Here is a 17,619-nt window from a genome sequence, read left to right on the forward strand (position 1 = left end):
TTTTACTAAATGTCACCGTGAAAATGAAAGGCTAACATGTCTTCTAGCCCTGTACCCTTCCAGTTCATAAAGGGAGAAATACCATAGTGAGCATACTAAAACAGTGAAATGGAAGCACTAAAACGTTGTTTTCTTTTCCCACGAGGAAAATAGAATGGCAGCAGTTGTACTGAACCTCTGGCAGTCAGCATCTCCTGCACTATTTGAGTTTTGTGGGTTAAGTATTTAATGCATTAAAGTAATGGATGTCCTTACAATTGTGTTGAATGCATTCAACAGTAATAGAGTTAATTAAAATAAATTGATTCTTTATATATATATACATATATATATATAATATATATTTGTTTACACTTTCACTCAGCTATTGTCTTAATTTTCTTTAGATTGGTTGTCATGGAACCATTTGTAACTTAATTTCTGCTGATGATTTTAATGGGTTTTTAAGCCAAGTCTATCCCCACAGCAAAATGTTTGCTCTTGTTTGTTTTATCCTGTTTCTTTCTGGTGCAGAGCCCAAGACAAGCAAACATAGGTGCTGGCTATGTATGCTTGGCTGGCTCGTTTAGAAGGTCACAGGTAAACAGGAGAAGATGTGCTGCACGTGTGCTGGTGGCATTATGGGAAGGAGCTGCAATGTGTTCATGCTGCTAACAGGGGAGGAAGGGCATGGCCTGTTGTTTAGGGCAGGATCAAGGAGTTGGTGGTGGTGATGTTTTGCTGCAGACAGTCGATGTGAACTGCAGTTTCCTCCCCCTGTGACAAATCTCAGCCAGCTCAGTAAGCTGGATGCTGCTGCAGAGCTCATCGAGTCTGGCTGTTCATTCACACAGGGTGAAAATGCCCCTCTGTGACAGTGTGAAGAACGCAGTCGTTGTGGGCAGCAGCTCCACACCCACTGCGGGGCTCAGAAATGCCTCATTAGCAAATGAGTCTTTAAATGAGTTGGTTTCCATTTGACTTTTTGAACTGTACCAAGTTGGACAGTATAGATGCTGGCGTGAGAAGTGCTAGCACATAAATACCAAGCACCCGTTAGGAAAGTATAAAAATGAGCTATCCAGCTGCCAATAACCTATGATTAAAAGTATTTTTAAATTCCTTTCCCCTCTGGCGTGCTATATATAAATTTTACATTAACTGTGACTTTGTATTCATTAAAACTTCATCATATTGTTCTTTAATTCATGCAAAATGTCTGTTTACAAAGCCCACAGACCCTTATTAATAAGTAATTTGGGGATATTTCATTAATTAAAGATAGTTTAGAAGCACAGATATGCTAAAAACATATACAGTGCCTACAGGCTGGGTTTTTTTTTTAATCCTATATCATACTGGAAAAATTATAGGAAGCTTTAACAGATCTAATTTGATCTCCTGCAAATGTCAGACTGTACAAAGGTGTTCCCAGACTGTATAACAGGGAAAAAAAGTGTGTGTGTGTGTGTGTAGGTCTGTGTGCTGGAAATGACCTGCTAGCTGCAAAGCCTTGACAGGTGATACAAATTCAATGCCCTGCTGACAGTGAGCTCTGAGTGCCTCACCTGGTTTTAAAGAACTGAGTTTCAGAAGTGCTGGGGACGCAGCTGATGGAGATGAGGGGTGAGTTGTTCCTTGAGGGAGGTGGAGGCAGAGCTGGCTGTTGTTCAGGCTTCCTGAGGCCGGCTCCTACTGTCCTCCAAACAGCCAATGTACACCAAAGGTAAGCAAAGAGAAATGCAAGTGACCTGTTTCTTTAGGTACTGCAACACAGCTCTGTCCAGTTGGGGGGTAGTTCAGAATGCCTGGGAAGGTGGGGGCAGCTCACCAGCTGGCAATAAGGAGCAGAGAAGGTAGTTTCCTGCTGCCCATCTACAGCTATAAGCTCGCTGTGCTCTCTTCAGAGCCTGGATGTAAGGAAGTAGTGATCAAACATAGGGAAATAGGGGGCAAATGCTGTTTCAGGAGGATTCTTGTGAGCTCAGGTCTTCTGTCCCAAGATCTGCTGCCTTTGGGCCGTCAGTGTGTAACCAGTGGCACCCAGTTATGCGTGCTGCCTATTCCCAATCTGGGGTTTGCAGTGCTTTGCTTGGAAAGTACAGATGCTTGTGGCACGTGTGGGATGCAGAGAGCTCACTGCAGATCACTGTAAGCCTCTGGCATAAGTGTTCAACAGGGGGAACTTCAGAGCAGCAGTATCACAGCTGGGGGCGTTTCTCAGGCGGTCTTCTGCAAATCTGAGAGCACCTCCATAGAACTGTATGGCCCCATCCATTTGTCCTTGACTCACAGTTTTATTGCTGCCATCATAAACGTGCTGTTGTCAGCTCCTCTCAAAGCAGGTACTTTCCCTCTCACTGCCTTCTGATTTCAGTTAATTTCCATGGTTAGCAGTGGTTCCAAAGAAAATGAGCAGGAGGGCCACTGCCCGAGCAGGATGGAGCTGATAGAAGTTATGTGCAAAAGAGAAATTGGTTGTGTGAATTACAAAGTCGGTGATTTTAAAGACAAAGGTAACTGCCTGATGGAGTCCACCTTCCCTGGGGCTGTTGATGTCTTTTGTTCAGTGCATGCACAGTGAGAAGGATACTGCTGGCAAGGCAGAGCAGTCAGTCACACAGGCAAATGAGCGTTAAGGCAATATTAAAATGCATTAGTGGAGTGTAACAGCTTCATCCTGAGATGGAACTGCGGGGCTGGGGGGTTTGTAGGGTCACCAGAAAGAAGCTGAGTGCTGTCCTGCGTTGTAGCAGGAATGCACAAGCTTGGTGCAGCGTGGCCAAGCTGCTGATAGCGTGTGCTCCATTGAAGTGCTGATCAGCCTCAGCTGAAGCACCTTGCTCTGATGGGCTGTGTGCAAAGCAGGAGTGAATTGGTGTGCAGAGGAGTGGGAAGCAGCTCCTGAATTGCTGTTAGTGGGTCTGAGGGCGTAGTGAACAATTTGAGCTGCAGAACTGCAGGGTGCCCCCAGCACTCGCACTGCAGCCTCAGCTGTCCGTGCAATTCTCCTCATGGTTCCGTGGGTCAGAGGAATCCTCAGCCACAGAGTTTGGGGACAGAGCAGTGTGGGGGGGAGGGAATCCTCAGTGTGCTGTTGCTGAGCCATTGTTCTGTAGTGTTAGCAAAGAATTAATTGGGCCTCCTTACTTCATAATTACAAGACCTCCTTTCTTGCCCTAACGCTTTGAGCTGTGCTTTTGCAGAGTTCGAGAGGGTTATCAGCGTTCTGCCTGAGGTCCTGGCTGACACAATGAGGACCCATAGGAAAAAAAATGTACTCAGGATTGTTGATTATGATGACATATTGAAGAGCACACAGAGGTTCACACTGCTAAGGAATCTGCTCTCCAGTTCCTTTTGTCAGTGCCATTCCCTTCCTGTAGCCATTTAAAGGCAGAAGTGGTTGGTGCAGGGTAACATTCCCACCCCACGGTGGGGTTGAGCCCCTTCAGCTGCTGTTAGCTACAAAAAGGTGCCACTGAGCTGAAATAACCTGCCTGCAGGAAGGGAGCTGAGCTGAGCAGGTCCGGCTCTGCGCCTCCATGGGCCTGGCTGTGCCAGCCTGGCTGTGCGGCTGCTGCACTCACCTGAGGGTTTTAATTGGCCTGGTACTTATGTATAATGAAATATGCCAGATACACGACACTTCATGAATTAATGCAGGAGTGTAAAGCATGGAGAGAAGTTCTGGTACAGGGTTTGTTCTTCAATGCAAATGCCAAGCGAGGCTGCAAATGGCCCCGGTTCTCTCTCATCGCGGGGCCTGTTTCATGCTTTGCTTTAGGGTTTATTCCTGTTTGCTGAGCTGTGCTGCTGTGCAGGAACAGGGAACCGAGGAAGGAGAAGCCCAGAGCAGCACGAGGAGGCTGCTGTGTGCTGGGATCACTGTTCCAGCTGCGCTTGGTGCTGCCCCATTGGATTTCTGTGCGATCGCTCTCTCATCTCCCACTCTTTCTGTTCCTCCTGGTTTGTCTCCCTGGCTCTTAACTGGCAAAGCAGTTCTGCATTGGAGCGATGCATCCTCCTGTCTGGATGCAGCCCCTGCAGCACAACAGCCCTGCCCTGATGGGGCCAAGACATGCATGGCAGTGCGAGGAGCTCAGCACAGCACCCGGCTCTCAGCTGCCTCTCTAATAGGCTCAGCCCTCGCTTTAGGGTCGCTAAATGCCATGTGCATACTTGAAGGGCATGAATGTAATTAATATTACGCTGCCTTGATGTGATTTGGGAGCAGTGACACACCACCATCTCTGGGCCTGGGAAGGAGCATTTGGCTTCGCTGCCCAACTCCTCCCGCGCCTCCTGAACATTCATTATGCCTTAAACACTCTCACACTGGGTTTTTTCAATGGTCTAATTATAAACTTCATTATAATTGTTCATTAGTTTTATTTTGTTCAATTAGCTTAACAAGTTGCCAAATGAAATACAAGGCTGGCAATTAGCTTGATCTGATTGTAATGAGCCACTCAAATTGGGTCACCAAATATGTGCATTTATGGCACTTTTTCTTTTCTTCCATCGGTGAACAATAACATAAATATTCAGAGCATCTCCTGCTCTAAGGGGTGGAAATTTCCCCACTCATTTGTTAAAGTAGAGGTGAAAATCAATAGTTTTGTGCCTGGGAGCCCCTGTCCCGCAGAGCAGGATCTGAGGCTGAGCTGTGAGCAGCGGGGTCCTTCTGCCCTCAGGTCTCCTCATCTCTGCATCCCAACGAACGCTGCGTTCAGACACCCTGCAAGCATTGCTCAACCAGCAGCCCCAGCGGTGCCCTGAGCTCTCCCTCAGCTCCTATAGAAGGAAGGAGGAAAGCTTGGGCTGAGCTCTCCTCCCCCGGAGCTCGCAGAGGAGCGGGGCCGTGCTCAGAGCCATCAGCCCTTCCCTGCCGGACCCGGGGGCTGTGCTGTCCTTTCAGTGCCAACGCCGGGGCGCTTTGCACACAAAGGGGAGGGGAGCACTTGGTGCTGTCTGAAAGACGAATCTCCCGGAGCGGCTGCAGCGGGATGCGCTGCGCTCACAGCCTCTCTGCTCCTAATTCACTTTGCTCGCTTTCTATCAGCTTCATTCCTGCTGGGCTCAGATCAGGCAGGGACAGCTGTAAACAGGGCCGCCGCAAGCTGCTAAAATTGCAAAAGGGCCGTGCCACACATGGGTCTGCATTCGATTCGAGCAGTTACAGCTGTAATCTCCATTAATTTTTTGCAGTGCTCCTGGTGGCAGGAGTCTCTCCTCTTCATTAGAGAGGCAGACCTGAATTTCTGAGGATGGGGGGGTGAAGTGCTGCCTGCCTGGGCTTGTGCTGAGAAGATCCCTTTTCTATATCTGGCCTGGAACACCTCCCTGCCCTCCCTTGGGGCTCTGTGCTGCTCGTGCCCTCCCACCCACCTGCTGGCACCAAGCAGTACAGGTGACAGCACGGCATGCTTCTGATGCAAAGGTAATTCTTAATAGGGATGGAGCCCTGTGAAAAAGAACAGCTGGATCCGATCGAGGTGCTGATTAAACCCATATCTGCTCCACCTGCTGTGGAGCCAGAGAAGCACAGAGCCCCTCGCTGAGCATCTGTGCTGCTTTGCCACAGGGGAGCAGGAGCTGGGTTGCCCCAGCCTCGGGCAGAGAGCAAGGAGACCTCACAGCACAAACTGTGTGTGAAGCCCATGAGCCCAGGCTCAGTGGAATTAAGGGCTGCATGTTCTGGTTGGTTCAAGGGCATCAGAAACATGGTGCAAGATTGCTCCTCTTTGTTTTGACAAAACTAAGAGATAAAATCAGGCTCCTCGTAATTATGCAAATAACAGCATCTCTGTGGCATGCGACTGATTCTTCTGTACACAATTATTTCCTTAAAAGTGGGTTTTACGACCAGCTATTATGGCAAATAAAGAAGGGATAACCAAAGGATGCTTTATGATCTGAATGTAGAAGAGGCCTCACTCCCAGCCGTCATCGCTCTGTTTGGGTGCAGCAGTAAAATACGAGGCTGCAATTTGGTACCACATTCATAAGAGTGGCAACAACTGCGAACCAGAGGACAGCAAGTGGAACAGAAAAGCATGCTTGTGCAGGGAGCGGAAAACCCAACTCGGGGACCTGTTTGCAAGGATCCCAGAGGGACGCTTTCTTCAGTTATTCTCCTGTTTTACCTTGCTGGATTGATGGCAATCGCAGCAACGGCTTCCCGAAGGGCCGCGCTGGCTGTCAGCGCCATCTGGTTTCCAGCAGCGCGGCATTCAAGGGCAGAGGTCCGGGGCTGCGCCCTTTGCTGACCGCCGCCTGCGTTCCTCCGCGCGCCCCTTCGCAAAGCGCCTCGCGAGGCTCCGCGAGCGGCGCGTTCTTTCGCAGCGCATTTTTGCACGGCTCTCGGCGAACCGCTGCGCGCGCCGCTTTGCAAACTCCCGCTTCGCAGGGCTGTTCGCAAACCCTGTCGCACCGCTCCTTGCAGAACGCTTCTCCCATCTCCTCGCCCTCAGCTCGGCACACCCCTTCGCGCCCCTCCCGGCCCGCCAGCCCCGCGCAGTGACGGCGGCGGCCGCGAGGGGGGAGCCGCGCTCTTCCCTCCGCCCCACCGCGCTCTGCTCTCTCCGCTCCGCTCCGCTCCGCTCGGGCCGCCCGGGGCAGCCCCGCCGCCGCTCGGGGGGATCCGGCCGGGCCCCGGGGGCAGCGGCCTCGGGCGGGCCCCGGGACGGGGGGGGAGGGGCGGGGAGGAGCGGGGAGCTGGTCGGGCTCGCACGCGGAGCCCTCGCTCAGCGTCCCGTCCCCGCAGGTGAGCGGGGAGCAGCGGCGGCCATGCGGCGGTGAGAGCGGGGCGGTGGGGCCGTGCCCCCCCCCCCCCCATTCCCAACCCCATCCCCACCCCCCGCGGGGCTCCGGAGCGGGGGAGCGGCGGGGGAGTGGTTACCGGCGGCGCCGCGACACCCCCGGCCCCCGCCCGCCCCGCGCCCATAAATCAGCACCATGACTACTTCTGGGCATGGAGCGAGGAGGATGCTCCCCCCGGGCCCCGCGCTGCTCCTGCCGCCGCTGCTGCTCCTCTGCCGAGGTAACCCCTCCGCCGCGACCCGGCGACTCTTCTTATTTCTTCTTTTTTATTATTTTTTCTTTTTTAATTTTATCCTTAATCTTCCTTTCCTTTTCCCCCTCCTCTACACTTCGCTTTTCTGAACGCGGCTCCGTGCGCTGCCCGCTCCGGGTCGGGGAGCACCGGGTGTGGGGGGGGGTGGAGGAGTTTGGGGGTCCGCGGGCGCTGGGGAGGAAGACGTGGGGAGCGCTCCGGGAACGCGCTCTTCTGCTGTTGCCGAGGGGCTTCTTGCAATTACTTGCAATAAAACTGGGGCTACGCGGGCAGGGTCGGGCCCTTAGGGGGGTTAATGCCTCCTACGCTTCTCCTCTGCGCTTTCAGTCCCCGGTCCCGGTTCGGAAGGGGCTCCCGGAGCAGCTCCCCGCGTGCCGCCCGCTGTGCCCGGCAGCGGCTGCTCGGAGCCCGGCGTTACGGAGCGGCGGGGCTGCAGTCGCGCGGCGCTCCGCTCGGCCGCGACACGGGAAAACTTCCGAAACGAAACCGGGGGGGGAAAAACCGAGCGGAGGGACGCAGACAGCGGCTGCAGGATGAGGAGAAACGATGTGGGAAGGGTTCCCGTGGGGCAGGAGGGCCCTTTCCCTGCCCGGGCTGTGATGAGGATCCCGCCGAGCCCAGGTGATGGGCACAGCAATGCTTTCCTGCGGGCACCGCGATGCTCCGCTCTGAGTCCTCAGCGTTTAACCAAGGAGAGAGTTAAAAACAGCGAAGGAATGTGTTCTTTCTCGTTCTTTTTTTTTTTTTTTCTTTCTTTCCTTTTTTTTTCCTTATTGCTTTGCCACGTTAATGGTAATCTTTTCTCTGCTGTTCCCCTCTCCTCCTGTGTGGGCAGCTACCATGGTGAGATCGGGCTGTGGGTGTAATGCTTCCAGCACGGATCCGAGTGCTTCAGCATATGGAAAGCCGGCTGTGGCTGCGGGCCTCCCGCCGGGCCGTGCTGCGCCCTGTGGGTGGAGGCTCTGGGGGCACAGCAGGCTGTGGGTGTGTGCCATGCACACCTGTAGCTCCCTATGGCTCCCTGTGGGGCTGAGGCGGGTGCGCAGCCACGGCTTCAGTGTGGGGCAGCTGTCTGGAGCACGACCTCCAACATGAGGCCAAAGGATGCAGCCACCCATTGGTCCAAAGTTCTCCTGCAGGGCTCTGGCTGCTGTGTTCAGACCTGAGCAGAGCTGTGGGGCAGGCAGTGTGCATGCTTCGGGGTGTTTGTCCCCGTGCTGCTTTGCATAACGAGTGCCTCCATGTTGTGGTGAGGCTCGTCAGGAGCAACGAGGAGCAGCTGTGCTGGCTGCTGCACAACAGGTTTGCAGAGTGCAGTCCTGGAGTTGTGGGTTATTTTCTGCACATCGGTGCAGGTTTTAGCGTTTTGCCCAATCAGACTCCAAATGGATGTGGTTGAGGGGCGCCGGGGTCAGGCTGACATCGCCAGCTGCCTCCAGCTCTCACACCCATCAGGGCAACGCATTTCAGGCATTTGGCTTCTGTTTTCTGTCTGTGCGATCCTCCGGCAGCTGCTGTGCAGGTGGTGAAGCTGCTGTGGGTTTAGGCACCGTGGGGGCAACGCTGTGACCTGGGCACCGTGGGGCTTCTGAGAGGGAAGAGCCCTCACTACCCCTGGGTCTGCTTGCTTTCTGCAGCTCGGTTGCAGAGCTCCATGTACTGACACCTGACTGCAGCTGATCGATAGATTCTCCTGAGGTTTGGATGCCAAAACAGTTACATTAAAAAACAAATCAATACAGTCCAATTAATGTGCTGTATTATTACAGGGGATGATAGGGGCTCCGCAGCTCTCACCCTGAGCGCTGTTAGCTCTGTGTTTAAGGCAGCTTAGTGTGGCAATGAGACGTGTTCCGTGCACTTCTCATGCTGTGATGTGAGTTGCTGTGACTGCAGGCATCCCTGCTCTCCCTCCTCCAGCTTTTATCCCCATCCCCTCTGCGTCTCACGGAGGAGGGATCAGCAACCCGCTGACCCTCTGGGCAGGGATATGCTCCTCTGAGCGGGGTGGGGGATCTCCGTGCATTTCCTCTCTCTCAGAGTTCTCGTTCCCCACTGGGATGCTGGAATTGATGGGAAGGGCCTTGTGATGCATGGAGCGCTCCCTGGGAGGGTTTCCTACTCGCACAGGTTGGGCTGCAGGCTCAGGTGCAGTGCAAATATTAACATTTCTTTCACGCTATCCAGAAATCCTCTTGCTGCACACTTTCAGCTTTTCTTTGTTTATGTAAACGTGTTTGATTTCTGACAGCGTTCAGAAAGCTTCATGAATTTATGATGTGCTCCAGATTCGAGTAAGCTTTCTCGCTTTATTTTATTATTATTATTTTCCTTTAAAAACGCTTTCTTCCCAAATCTTGGCCATGAGATGGAGAGAGAGAGAGAGAGAGAGAGAGAGAGAGAGACGTGTGTCAGCAGTCTATGGAGAGGCAACATAAACACCATCCTTTGTCGACCATCAGTTTGTTCAGTTTCAAAAGCAGCCCAGCCTCCCGCTCGATCCATTTGCTGTCACAGAATGGGTCCAATGGTTGAAGGGGTGGGAGCTGCTTGGGGAGGAGCAGCTGAGCCTGGGCTGTGCCTGCATGCACAGGTGGAGGCTGTGGGCAGAACAAAGGGTGAGGGATGCTGGTGGTGCTGAGCTGTGGGTTGTGCTCCACAGGTGCAGAGCAGGCCGTTGCGTTGGCACTCATCTTGCTCAAAGGCATTCTCCTCCAAGGTGTTTGGAAGTAATGGAGCAGCTTGGTTACTAACATTAAACCCTCATCGCTGTCAGCCATGAGAATTAATATACAAAGGTTTCCTCCTCTTGTTTTCTTTTTTTTTTTAATGCAGCTCAGTTACTCATTTTCTGTCTTTTGCTTAGGAGTAGCCCGCTGAAAGTTATTACCGTGATATTGGTGCAAAGAAAGGTTCAACTCCATCATTTCAAAAGGAGAAGGCAAGTGAAACATAAGACAGCTTGAATTTTATTGCAGTTGAGGTATTTTTTTTTTTTTCCCCATTTCAAATATGATTCATTCTTCCATCTGTAGCTCCCAGAGGGGGGATGAGAGCAGGTGCTGCTGGGCTGCAGTCCATGTGCTGGGAGCACGGTACCTATGGGCACGAGGAGCAGAGTGGGGTTCTGCCCCATTACAAGAGTTATGGGAAGTCTTTGGCACAGGGTGAGAGATGGAGGTGACGTTCTTACGGCTGACATCAGCACCCAACCCTGGCTGTCCTTTGAGGGGCTGTGCTGCAGAGCCGTTCTACAGACAGCCTTTTAGAGCCCAGGTACCCATCCGCATCACACACAGCAAAGCCATCTGCATGTGCAACACCCTTGGAGCTGTGATGAGCTCACTGGTGTGAGCTGGGCCCCAGTCAGTGTGCAGGACCCCGTCCTGCTGTTATCTCCTATGAAGGCTCTCTCTTCCAGTGGGGCACTTGCATTTATTTACTTCACAGCTTCTCCCATTAGTATAATCATTACTCCTTGGACTGGGTTTGAATTCTGAGCATCCCACTGTGGTACTTAAAGAATTAATTACAGTGATGAAAGAATTCCTCTAAAGACTCCTATGAATTGGTCTGGTTGAAGTGTTTTAGCTTTGCTTCAATTGGTGCAGCTCTTGTCAAAGGATTGTGAGAAAATGCATGGGTCAGTGATTTAGATTAGGCAAATTATGTTAGAAAAATTGATTTGATTTAGAAAGTGAGCTTTCAGATGGCGGGGAATTGCCTGCTTCCTCCTCTGCTTTGCTGCTGTTCCCTGAGGATGAGCGGGGTGAAGCACACAGGGCTGTGCAGGAGGGCAGGGCTGAGGGCTGTGGGCCTCTGCTTGGCTTGGTGGGATGGAGACCAGCAGTGGGTTCCTGCAGAGCCCCTTGGTGCTCAGCGCCCTGCTCCAGCTCTCCTCCTCACCCTGTGTTTCCCCATCAGAACAGAGGTGTCCCAAGGTGCTCAGGGCCTTTAGTGAGTCTCACTGCTGGCAATTAGGGTGAGGGCTGAATGTCCCCCTGCCAGCAGCTCAGCTCAGCCCTGCAGTGGAGGGGTTGCAGAGCAGCAGCCCATCTGTCTGCTTGGTGGGAGGAACCTGTGCTCATTGCACAGTAATCAGTCCCCTGGTGTTTAAAGAAACAAAACTGCTGCAGGTTTCTTGCTTTAATGTAGAGAACGGGCAAAATCTAAAGCCCATTAATGTGCTCAGAGTCAGTGGGGCTTTGCTTGGCTTTTTTTTTTTTTTTTTTTTTTTTAAAGCATCTTTTGACAAATAGAAACTGTACCAAATTAAAAAAAATAATACAAGAAACAATAGATTGCCATTGGTTTTTGGGTAGCCCGTATCTGCTGTAACACTTCAGGGCCATTCCTTCCTCCCCCACGCTCTCCCCAGTGGATGACCAGAGCCATTACTGGCAGGGGATGCTTCTCAGGTGGTGGATGTCTGTGTGTCTCTTGCAGTGGGTGATGCGTTATGCAGGTGCGTTCCTGCTTCAGTTGCTTGGCTGTGTTTGCATTAAAGGCCTAATATTCAAAGCTTTTAATTTGTTTGTAAGAATTTGCTCCAGGCGCTGCCTTGGATGGAGAAGTCCAGGAGCGTTGTTTTATTTTTACAACCTCATTTCATTATTTGTGCATTTCTCCTTTTTTTCCTTTCCCATTAACCATGAGGGCACAAAGCATAAAGGCTGCTTGGTTCTCACCAGTGCGAACCAATGGGCAGCGCCATGGAGGAGAGCTCTGCCTCCACGTGGCTGAGTGCTTGCTGCGATCACAGCACTGACTGCAAACCCCAGCAAGCACTGGGGGTCCTGGAGGAGTTGGGAGTGGGGGCCCAATCCTGAACATTTTACCTGTGTCCATCTGATGTGAGGTTTGATGTCTGAGTCAGAAGGGGAACCAGTTAGGGGGCCTCATCTCCGAAGGTTGAACCAACAAGAAAATGACTGTAAGCAAATTGTAACGACTTACATTCTTTCCTGTGCAACTGTAATATTGTCTTTCCTTCCCCCTTCTGCTGAGCTGTGAAAATACTCTGCAAAACGATATTTTTGAGTTGATTGAGAAGCACGGCCCTGTCAACAATTTTCCTCTATCGCTCATCAGAGATGGGCTCTGCACTGAAGTGATCTGCGCCTGGAGGCACAGCGGCAGCCGGCGCTGCTCCCACCTCCCAAGCGGTGGGGATGCTGCAGCTGCGTGGATGTGGGCTCCCAGCCTTGCAGGTTGTGAAGGCGGCAATGCACTGATGATGGATTTTGTGTTAAAGGTTCTCACAGGGAGGAGGAGTCTGGGGTGCTGAGATACCGAAGTGTTGGCTAAATTGCTGCAGGAAGGTGCAGCCTCCTTCCCTGAGCACCGTGGGGGGGTCACGGGCTTGTAAGCATGCAGAAAACAAGCTCCCACCTTTCTCAGTCCATGTATAAATGCACACATGTGCGCTCTGACGTTAAACTGGCAGGGTGTTAAATGTTTCCCTTTCCCAACCATCAATTTCAATTGAATTTCATAAGCCATTCAAGTTCTCTGCCGCTGCCTTTGCTGTTCCAGTTACGTGAGCTCCAGCCATTTAGCTGCAGGTCCTGGGGCATGATTGCTCTGTGGAGCAGCAAAAGTAAATTGGTTCCTGATGTAGAATCTTTTCTATATATATTTTTTAATATCTCTAACTCGCTGTGAATGATGATGTTGGGCCTGGCCGTTCCTGGTCCAGTTTTGGTGCACCCCAACAGCATCTTTATAAAGCCTCAGTGCTTGGGGTGAGCAGCAGCATCTTGTGCATGTGGGAGGAGGGTTTCTTTTGTTGCTCGGGTATTTATCTTTAGAATCGTGGTGGAAAGATTTGACTTTTTTTATTTCTTTCTTTTTTTTTTCCCCTGTGGGTTTGAAATGTTTGAGGACAATTCTTACTTGGATCAAAGGAGATCTCCTGGCAGCCCTCTGACTTTGTTTCAGTGCCGGCAGCCTGACAAATAGTGAAAAAGCAATCATTTCCTCTTTCTCCCACTTTTATTTTTGGGATAAACGAATGGCTAAGATCTCTGTGCTCAAAAATAATTGCTCGTGGCTCTTAGGAAAACAAAAATCCATAACGCTTATCCTTTAAATAGCTGATTTGATCTTTTCTGTTGGTTTGTATGTTGCGCTGGTGAGCATCTTTGCTGTCGGTTTGAGGCTGAACTTGACCAAGCTTCTAATGGGGCTGAGCAGATTGCATCTGCTGGAAGGGGTCAAAGTCAGTGACTTTGCTGCTGTATGTAGGAGCTCAGCAGCAGGGTTGTGCTGCCATGGTCCATCAACAGGACTGCACAGCGTAAAGCTAAGGAATCTGCTGAAAAGGAGAATGGGAGGGAAAAAGGTGTTATTTTATTTCCTTCATGGGACCTGAGCTGGTTCTGTGTCCCAACCAGTGCCGACCTGCGCTGCTTCCTGCAAAGCCAGGCAGGTTGGGGATGGCTTCCATCCTTCTTCCTTAATGCTTCTGCTGCTAATTGGTGCTCTCAGCCTCTGCTCCAGCTTAATGAAGGCTGCTGTCTGGGAATCGTTATGAATGGTTGTGGAAATGCATTTAAATACTCTGAGATCTGTTGTAATTTTTCCTTTATGGGATTATTCTTTCAGGAGGGATAAATGTGCCCTGAGTCCCAGGACGAATGATCCTGTGGGTCCTTGCTGTGATCTGGGAGAGAAGCACTCAAGGTCAGGCTGGACAGGGCTCATAGCACCTGATGGAGCTGTAGGTGTCTTTGTGCACTGCGGGGGACTGGGACCAGATAGCCTTCAAAGGTCCCTTCCAACTCAAACCGTTCATAGCAGTGCCCTTGGCTGCACTGCTCGTGTTGGTCTTTCTGTTCTTCACTGTGGAGGCTTTGATTCTGCATGGGGACAGAGAAGCTGTAAGTCTGCCCCAAAAGCAAGGAAAAGGGCTGAAGGGTGTTTTTCCATAAAAACGTTCCCAGGTTTGGGGATGCCTGAGTTGCTCCTGTTGGTTGTCCCAGGCCTCCAGCTGCCACCTTCCACTGTCAGAGGTGCAGAGCCTTCTCTGTGCTGTTGGAGACCTCTGGGGTGCAATTGCTTATGGTGTGTTGGTGGTTGCAATGGATGCAATGGTGGTTGCAATGGAGCTGCAAGTGCATGGTGCTTCACAAGAGTGGCTGTGGCTGGGAAGTAAAGCAAGTGCTTGTGTTGAAAGAGCATCGTGGCTCTTAGAGGGAGATGCGAGTAGTCTGATTGCCGTGCTCTAAGAGCAACGTTCAGCCAAAATAACGAACTGGAAAGATGAGAAAAGACTGCTACATGCCAAAGGCAGCAAACCCGTGAAGCAGAGCTAGAGACAGCTTAACAGCTAGGGACAGAATAGCCCGAGGAGCCTGCCAAGGAACCAGATGCTGCAAATGAAAGAACTCTGTGCCTTGGGTCTGCCTGCAGTGCTGGGGCTGGGATGCTCCAGCTGTGTGGGGTGCCCTGCAGTGTTCACTGGAGAGTGGGGAGATGACATCCATGTGTCTGCTGCTGTATTTCTGTCCCTGCCATGTGTGCCTGGTGCTGCCCTGGCTGTGATGGGCAGGGAGACGCAGTTGGGCTGAGCTCTGAGCCTTTTGGGGCCTGTTTTGGCACACTGAGCTCTGTTCTCCATGTAGGACAAGCTCAGTTTGGTTTTAACATCAGCATCTGCATGTGGCGTGTGTGAGGTCAGGTCTCAATCTGGAAACCCAACTGGAAAGTTGCTGTTATTTTTCTCCCCAAGTTATTTTTACCATTCCCATTAAAATAACTGTGGTTGTAGCAAAGGTGAACAGCTGGGTGTGACACGATTTGTGAGTTAATACCCATCATTGCCAAGGCAGAAAAGCTCCACAACAAAACGTATTATTCCTGAGGCTGTGTCTTGGAGGAAAACAGGAAAAAATAATAATTAAAGAAAAAAAAAAAGCGTTTTTATGGGCATGCCTTTGTGGGAACAAGAAATCAAATGGGGAAGAGAAGCAGGGGGAGACCTCCGTGTGTCACTTCAGCTTGGAGACACCGTGAGAGCTGAATGGCTGCTTATTAACGTAATAAAGCAGAGGCACATGGTGGCATGCCCATCCCCGCAGCAGAACCTGGGGGTCGTTTTAGGCAGCATTACATCTTCCCATCTGAAAATCACACCCTGGGCGTTGCTTTGATTTCAGCAGGTCAGCACCTGTGGGATCGATACGGGCAGCCCGGGGTCCTTGGTCGCACCGTGATGGGCAGCTGAAATCCCCATAAAATGACCCTGCACCGAGGGCTGAGTCATTACTGGTGGTTTTTTCTTCTCAGTGAGGGTTTCTGCTAACACACAGCATAACTTAATGGCGGAGGAGATGCTGGGTACTGGCAAGGACCCCGATGAGGCTGAGAGAGGGATTTCCAAAGCAGAAACAAGCTGTTCTTTGCTCGGAGTTTTTCCTGCCAATTTAACATATTCATGAAAATTGCCTCAATTTAACTTCAGGGGAGAGGAGAAGCGACAGGGCTGGTGTAGCTGGAGGGCTGCATCCAATTCCATTGCTTTGCTGTGCTTTAGGTTTTCACCTAGAGGGTTTTGGTGGTTTTGTTGTTTTGGGGTTTTTTAACCGTACTTCCTACCAGCGCCTTTCCACACCTGGTGCTTTTCAGAACTGCCCTGCAGTCTGCAGGAGGAAGGTGCCGAGCAGTGTCATCTCTGGCCTCCAGGCAAGGACTGCAGTGGAGGAGCTGTGGCCATGCATGCCAGGGCTCCTCCTCCAAATAATAATAAAATTAAATCACTAAGAGAATAGCATGCCTTATTCCATCAGATTGTCATCGCTTCCTCTGCCCAAGCGTGGTCCTGTTGGGGGATGGCAGTGCTGATGGGCCCTGCAGCGTGCTGAAGAAGTTTGTGGGATGTTGGTTGCGGAGTTGAAGGTCCAGCAGCCCGAAGGTGCCTCCTTCTTGTCTTTGCAGATGTTTCTGATGCTGTTTAAACGCTGTCTTTGAGCTCTACCGGCAGCCAGCATTATCTCATGCTTTCATTTAAAGCCAAATCGGAGTGCCTGTTCCGTATCTCTAAGAGGAATATAAAAGCCCTCTTCGTGGCTTTGCAAACAAATGGAGATTGACAGCTACTAGTTGAGGACCCAGCTGCTCTGACAGCGTTTGACACGGGGATGCTCAGGCTGTGCCCATGAGGCGCTGCTGGGACACGCGTGGCCCCACGATGATGCCGTGCCCCACAGCGCTGAAGGCACCGGGCAGGATCTCACTGCTCACACACAGCAGATGCACAGCAGGGCCTAAGAGTTCCCTTAGGCCCTTCCCAAACACAAGGTTGGGGCTTTTGGCAGGCGCTTGAAGATTTGTTCTGCTCATTGCAGGTCACCTTTAATAATAACCAGCGTACTTTACATCTCTACAAACCTCTTAGAAAAGGCAGAGCGCTCGCTCTTTATTTTGCATGCAGCAGTTCCTCGTGCCTCTCCCTGCCTGTGGTTTGCTTGCTGCCCAAACCTCTCCTTTTGCTGGGTGCAGGCAGCGCTGCTGAGCAACCCCTGTGGGCACCAAGGCCTCACGCTGGGCTTCCATCTGCAGCCCCATCGATGGCATTGACGAGGGGAGATGGCAGTGACTGTGGCGCTGTGCAGGCAGAGGCTGCTGTAGGGGCTGGGGAATGCTGCTTGCAGGGATCGATGCTGGCAGCTATTGACCACCAAACGCTTTGCATCGCATTGAGTGGCGGTTGGGTTAGTTCATGAATGTATGGATGTCATTGAGCATCCTGCTCTGCGTTGGTTGGTCTTGAGTTGGAGTGGAACGGCTGCGCGATCGGTTCTGAGCAAAATGGAGATGTGGGAATAAAATGCTTTTTGCATTTACCCTGTGTCTGGAAGGGAGGTGCTCGGCATACCTCTGCTTGCTGATTTTACTTTCTTTTCATGGTTTGGAGCCCAGGGACATTAGATATGTATAGATATAGTGCTGTTGGTACAGCATTTGTGCAGTGTTGGTATTTGGAGATGATTCTCAGAGAGCTTTCATTTTCCATGCACAAACATGCTGCAAACACACACATCTCGTTGGATGCCTTGGGGATGACTCCAAGCCTTTCAGATGCACGATGGGGAACTGGAGGCAAATGTTAGTTTCTCTTCTGTGGTGTTGCGCAGCAGCCACAGCTCACCGTGGCCAGGTTTTCATCTTGGTGTCCCCATCTCCCATTGCCACCTCGGGGACGGTTGTGGCTGAGGACAGTGTGCCTGGTCCCAGCAGTTCCACCTTGCCTCCCTCTGTTGGTTCAGCCTCCCTTCAGCAAGGGTAACAGTGAAAGGCAATGGTGTGAACGATGCAGGAGGCGTTGTGTGAGGCAGGTGCATGGGGTGGGGGCTGAAGGTGGGACAGCTCTCCATGCATTCTCTGACCAAGCCTTGCCCCCCCTCCTCCAGATCCAGTCTTTCCTTTGCTGCTTGCAGTGGGGATATAAATGCCATCAGCAAAACAGCGGCGGCGGCTCCCAGGCTCATTTCAGTTTGAAACCATCCTCCAGAGACTTCTTTTTCAGGATTTGCAGGGCTCCTGAATTGTCATCTTATCAT

The 17,619-nt window shown here is 51.5% G+C and overlaps 1 protein-coding gene across 2 annotated transcripts in view; it reads left to right on the forward strand.

Moving 5' to 3' along the window:
* Positions 1 to 1,596: 1,596 nt before the first annotated feature.
* Positions 1,597 to 17,619, forward strand: part of TMEM132B (transmembrane protein 132B) — a 182,796-nt gene continuing 166,773 nt past the window's right edge. Inside the window, exon 1 of one of the 2 annotated variants that reach the window (XM_048963875.1) lies at positions 1,597 to 1,705. In XM_048963875.1, the coding sequence (XP_048819832.1) occupies positions 1,693 to 1,705 (13 nt within the window). In that variant the 5' untranslated portion in view covers positions 1,597 to 1,692. Of the gene's footprint in view, positions 1,706 to 6,892; positions 7,025 to 17,619 lie in introns of those variants that run through there. The other variant, XM_048963874.1, reaches the window with a different exon arrangement.

The sequence above is a fragment of the Lagopus muta genome, chromosome 17, assembly GCF_023343835.1.
Source record: "Lagopus muta isolate bLagMut1 chromosome 17, bLagMut1 primary, whole genome shotgun sequence".
In the NCBI taxonomy this organism is placed as follows: domain Eukaryota; kingdom Metazoa; phylum Chordata; class Aves; order Galliformes; family Phasianidae; genus Lagopus; species Lagopus muta.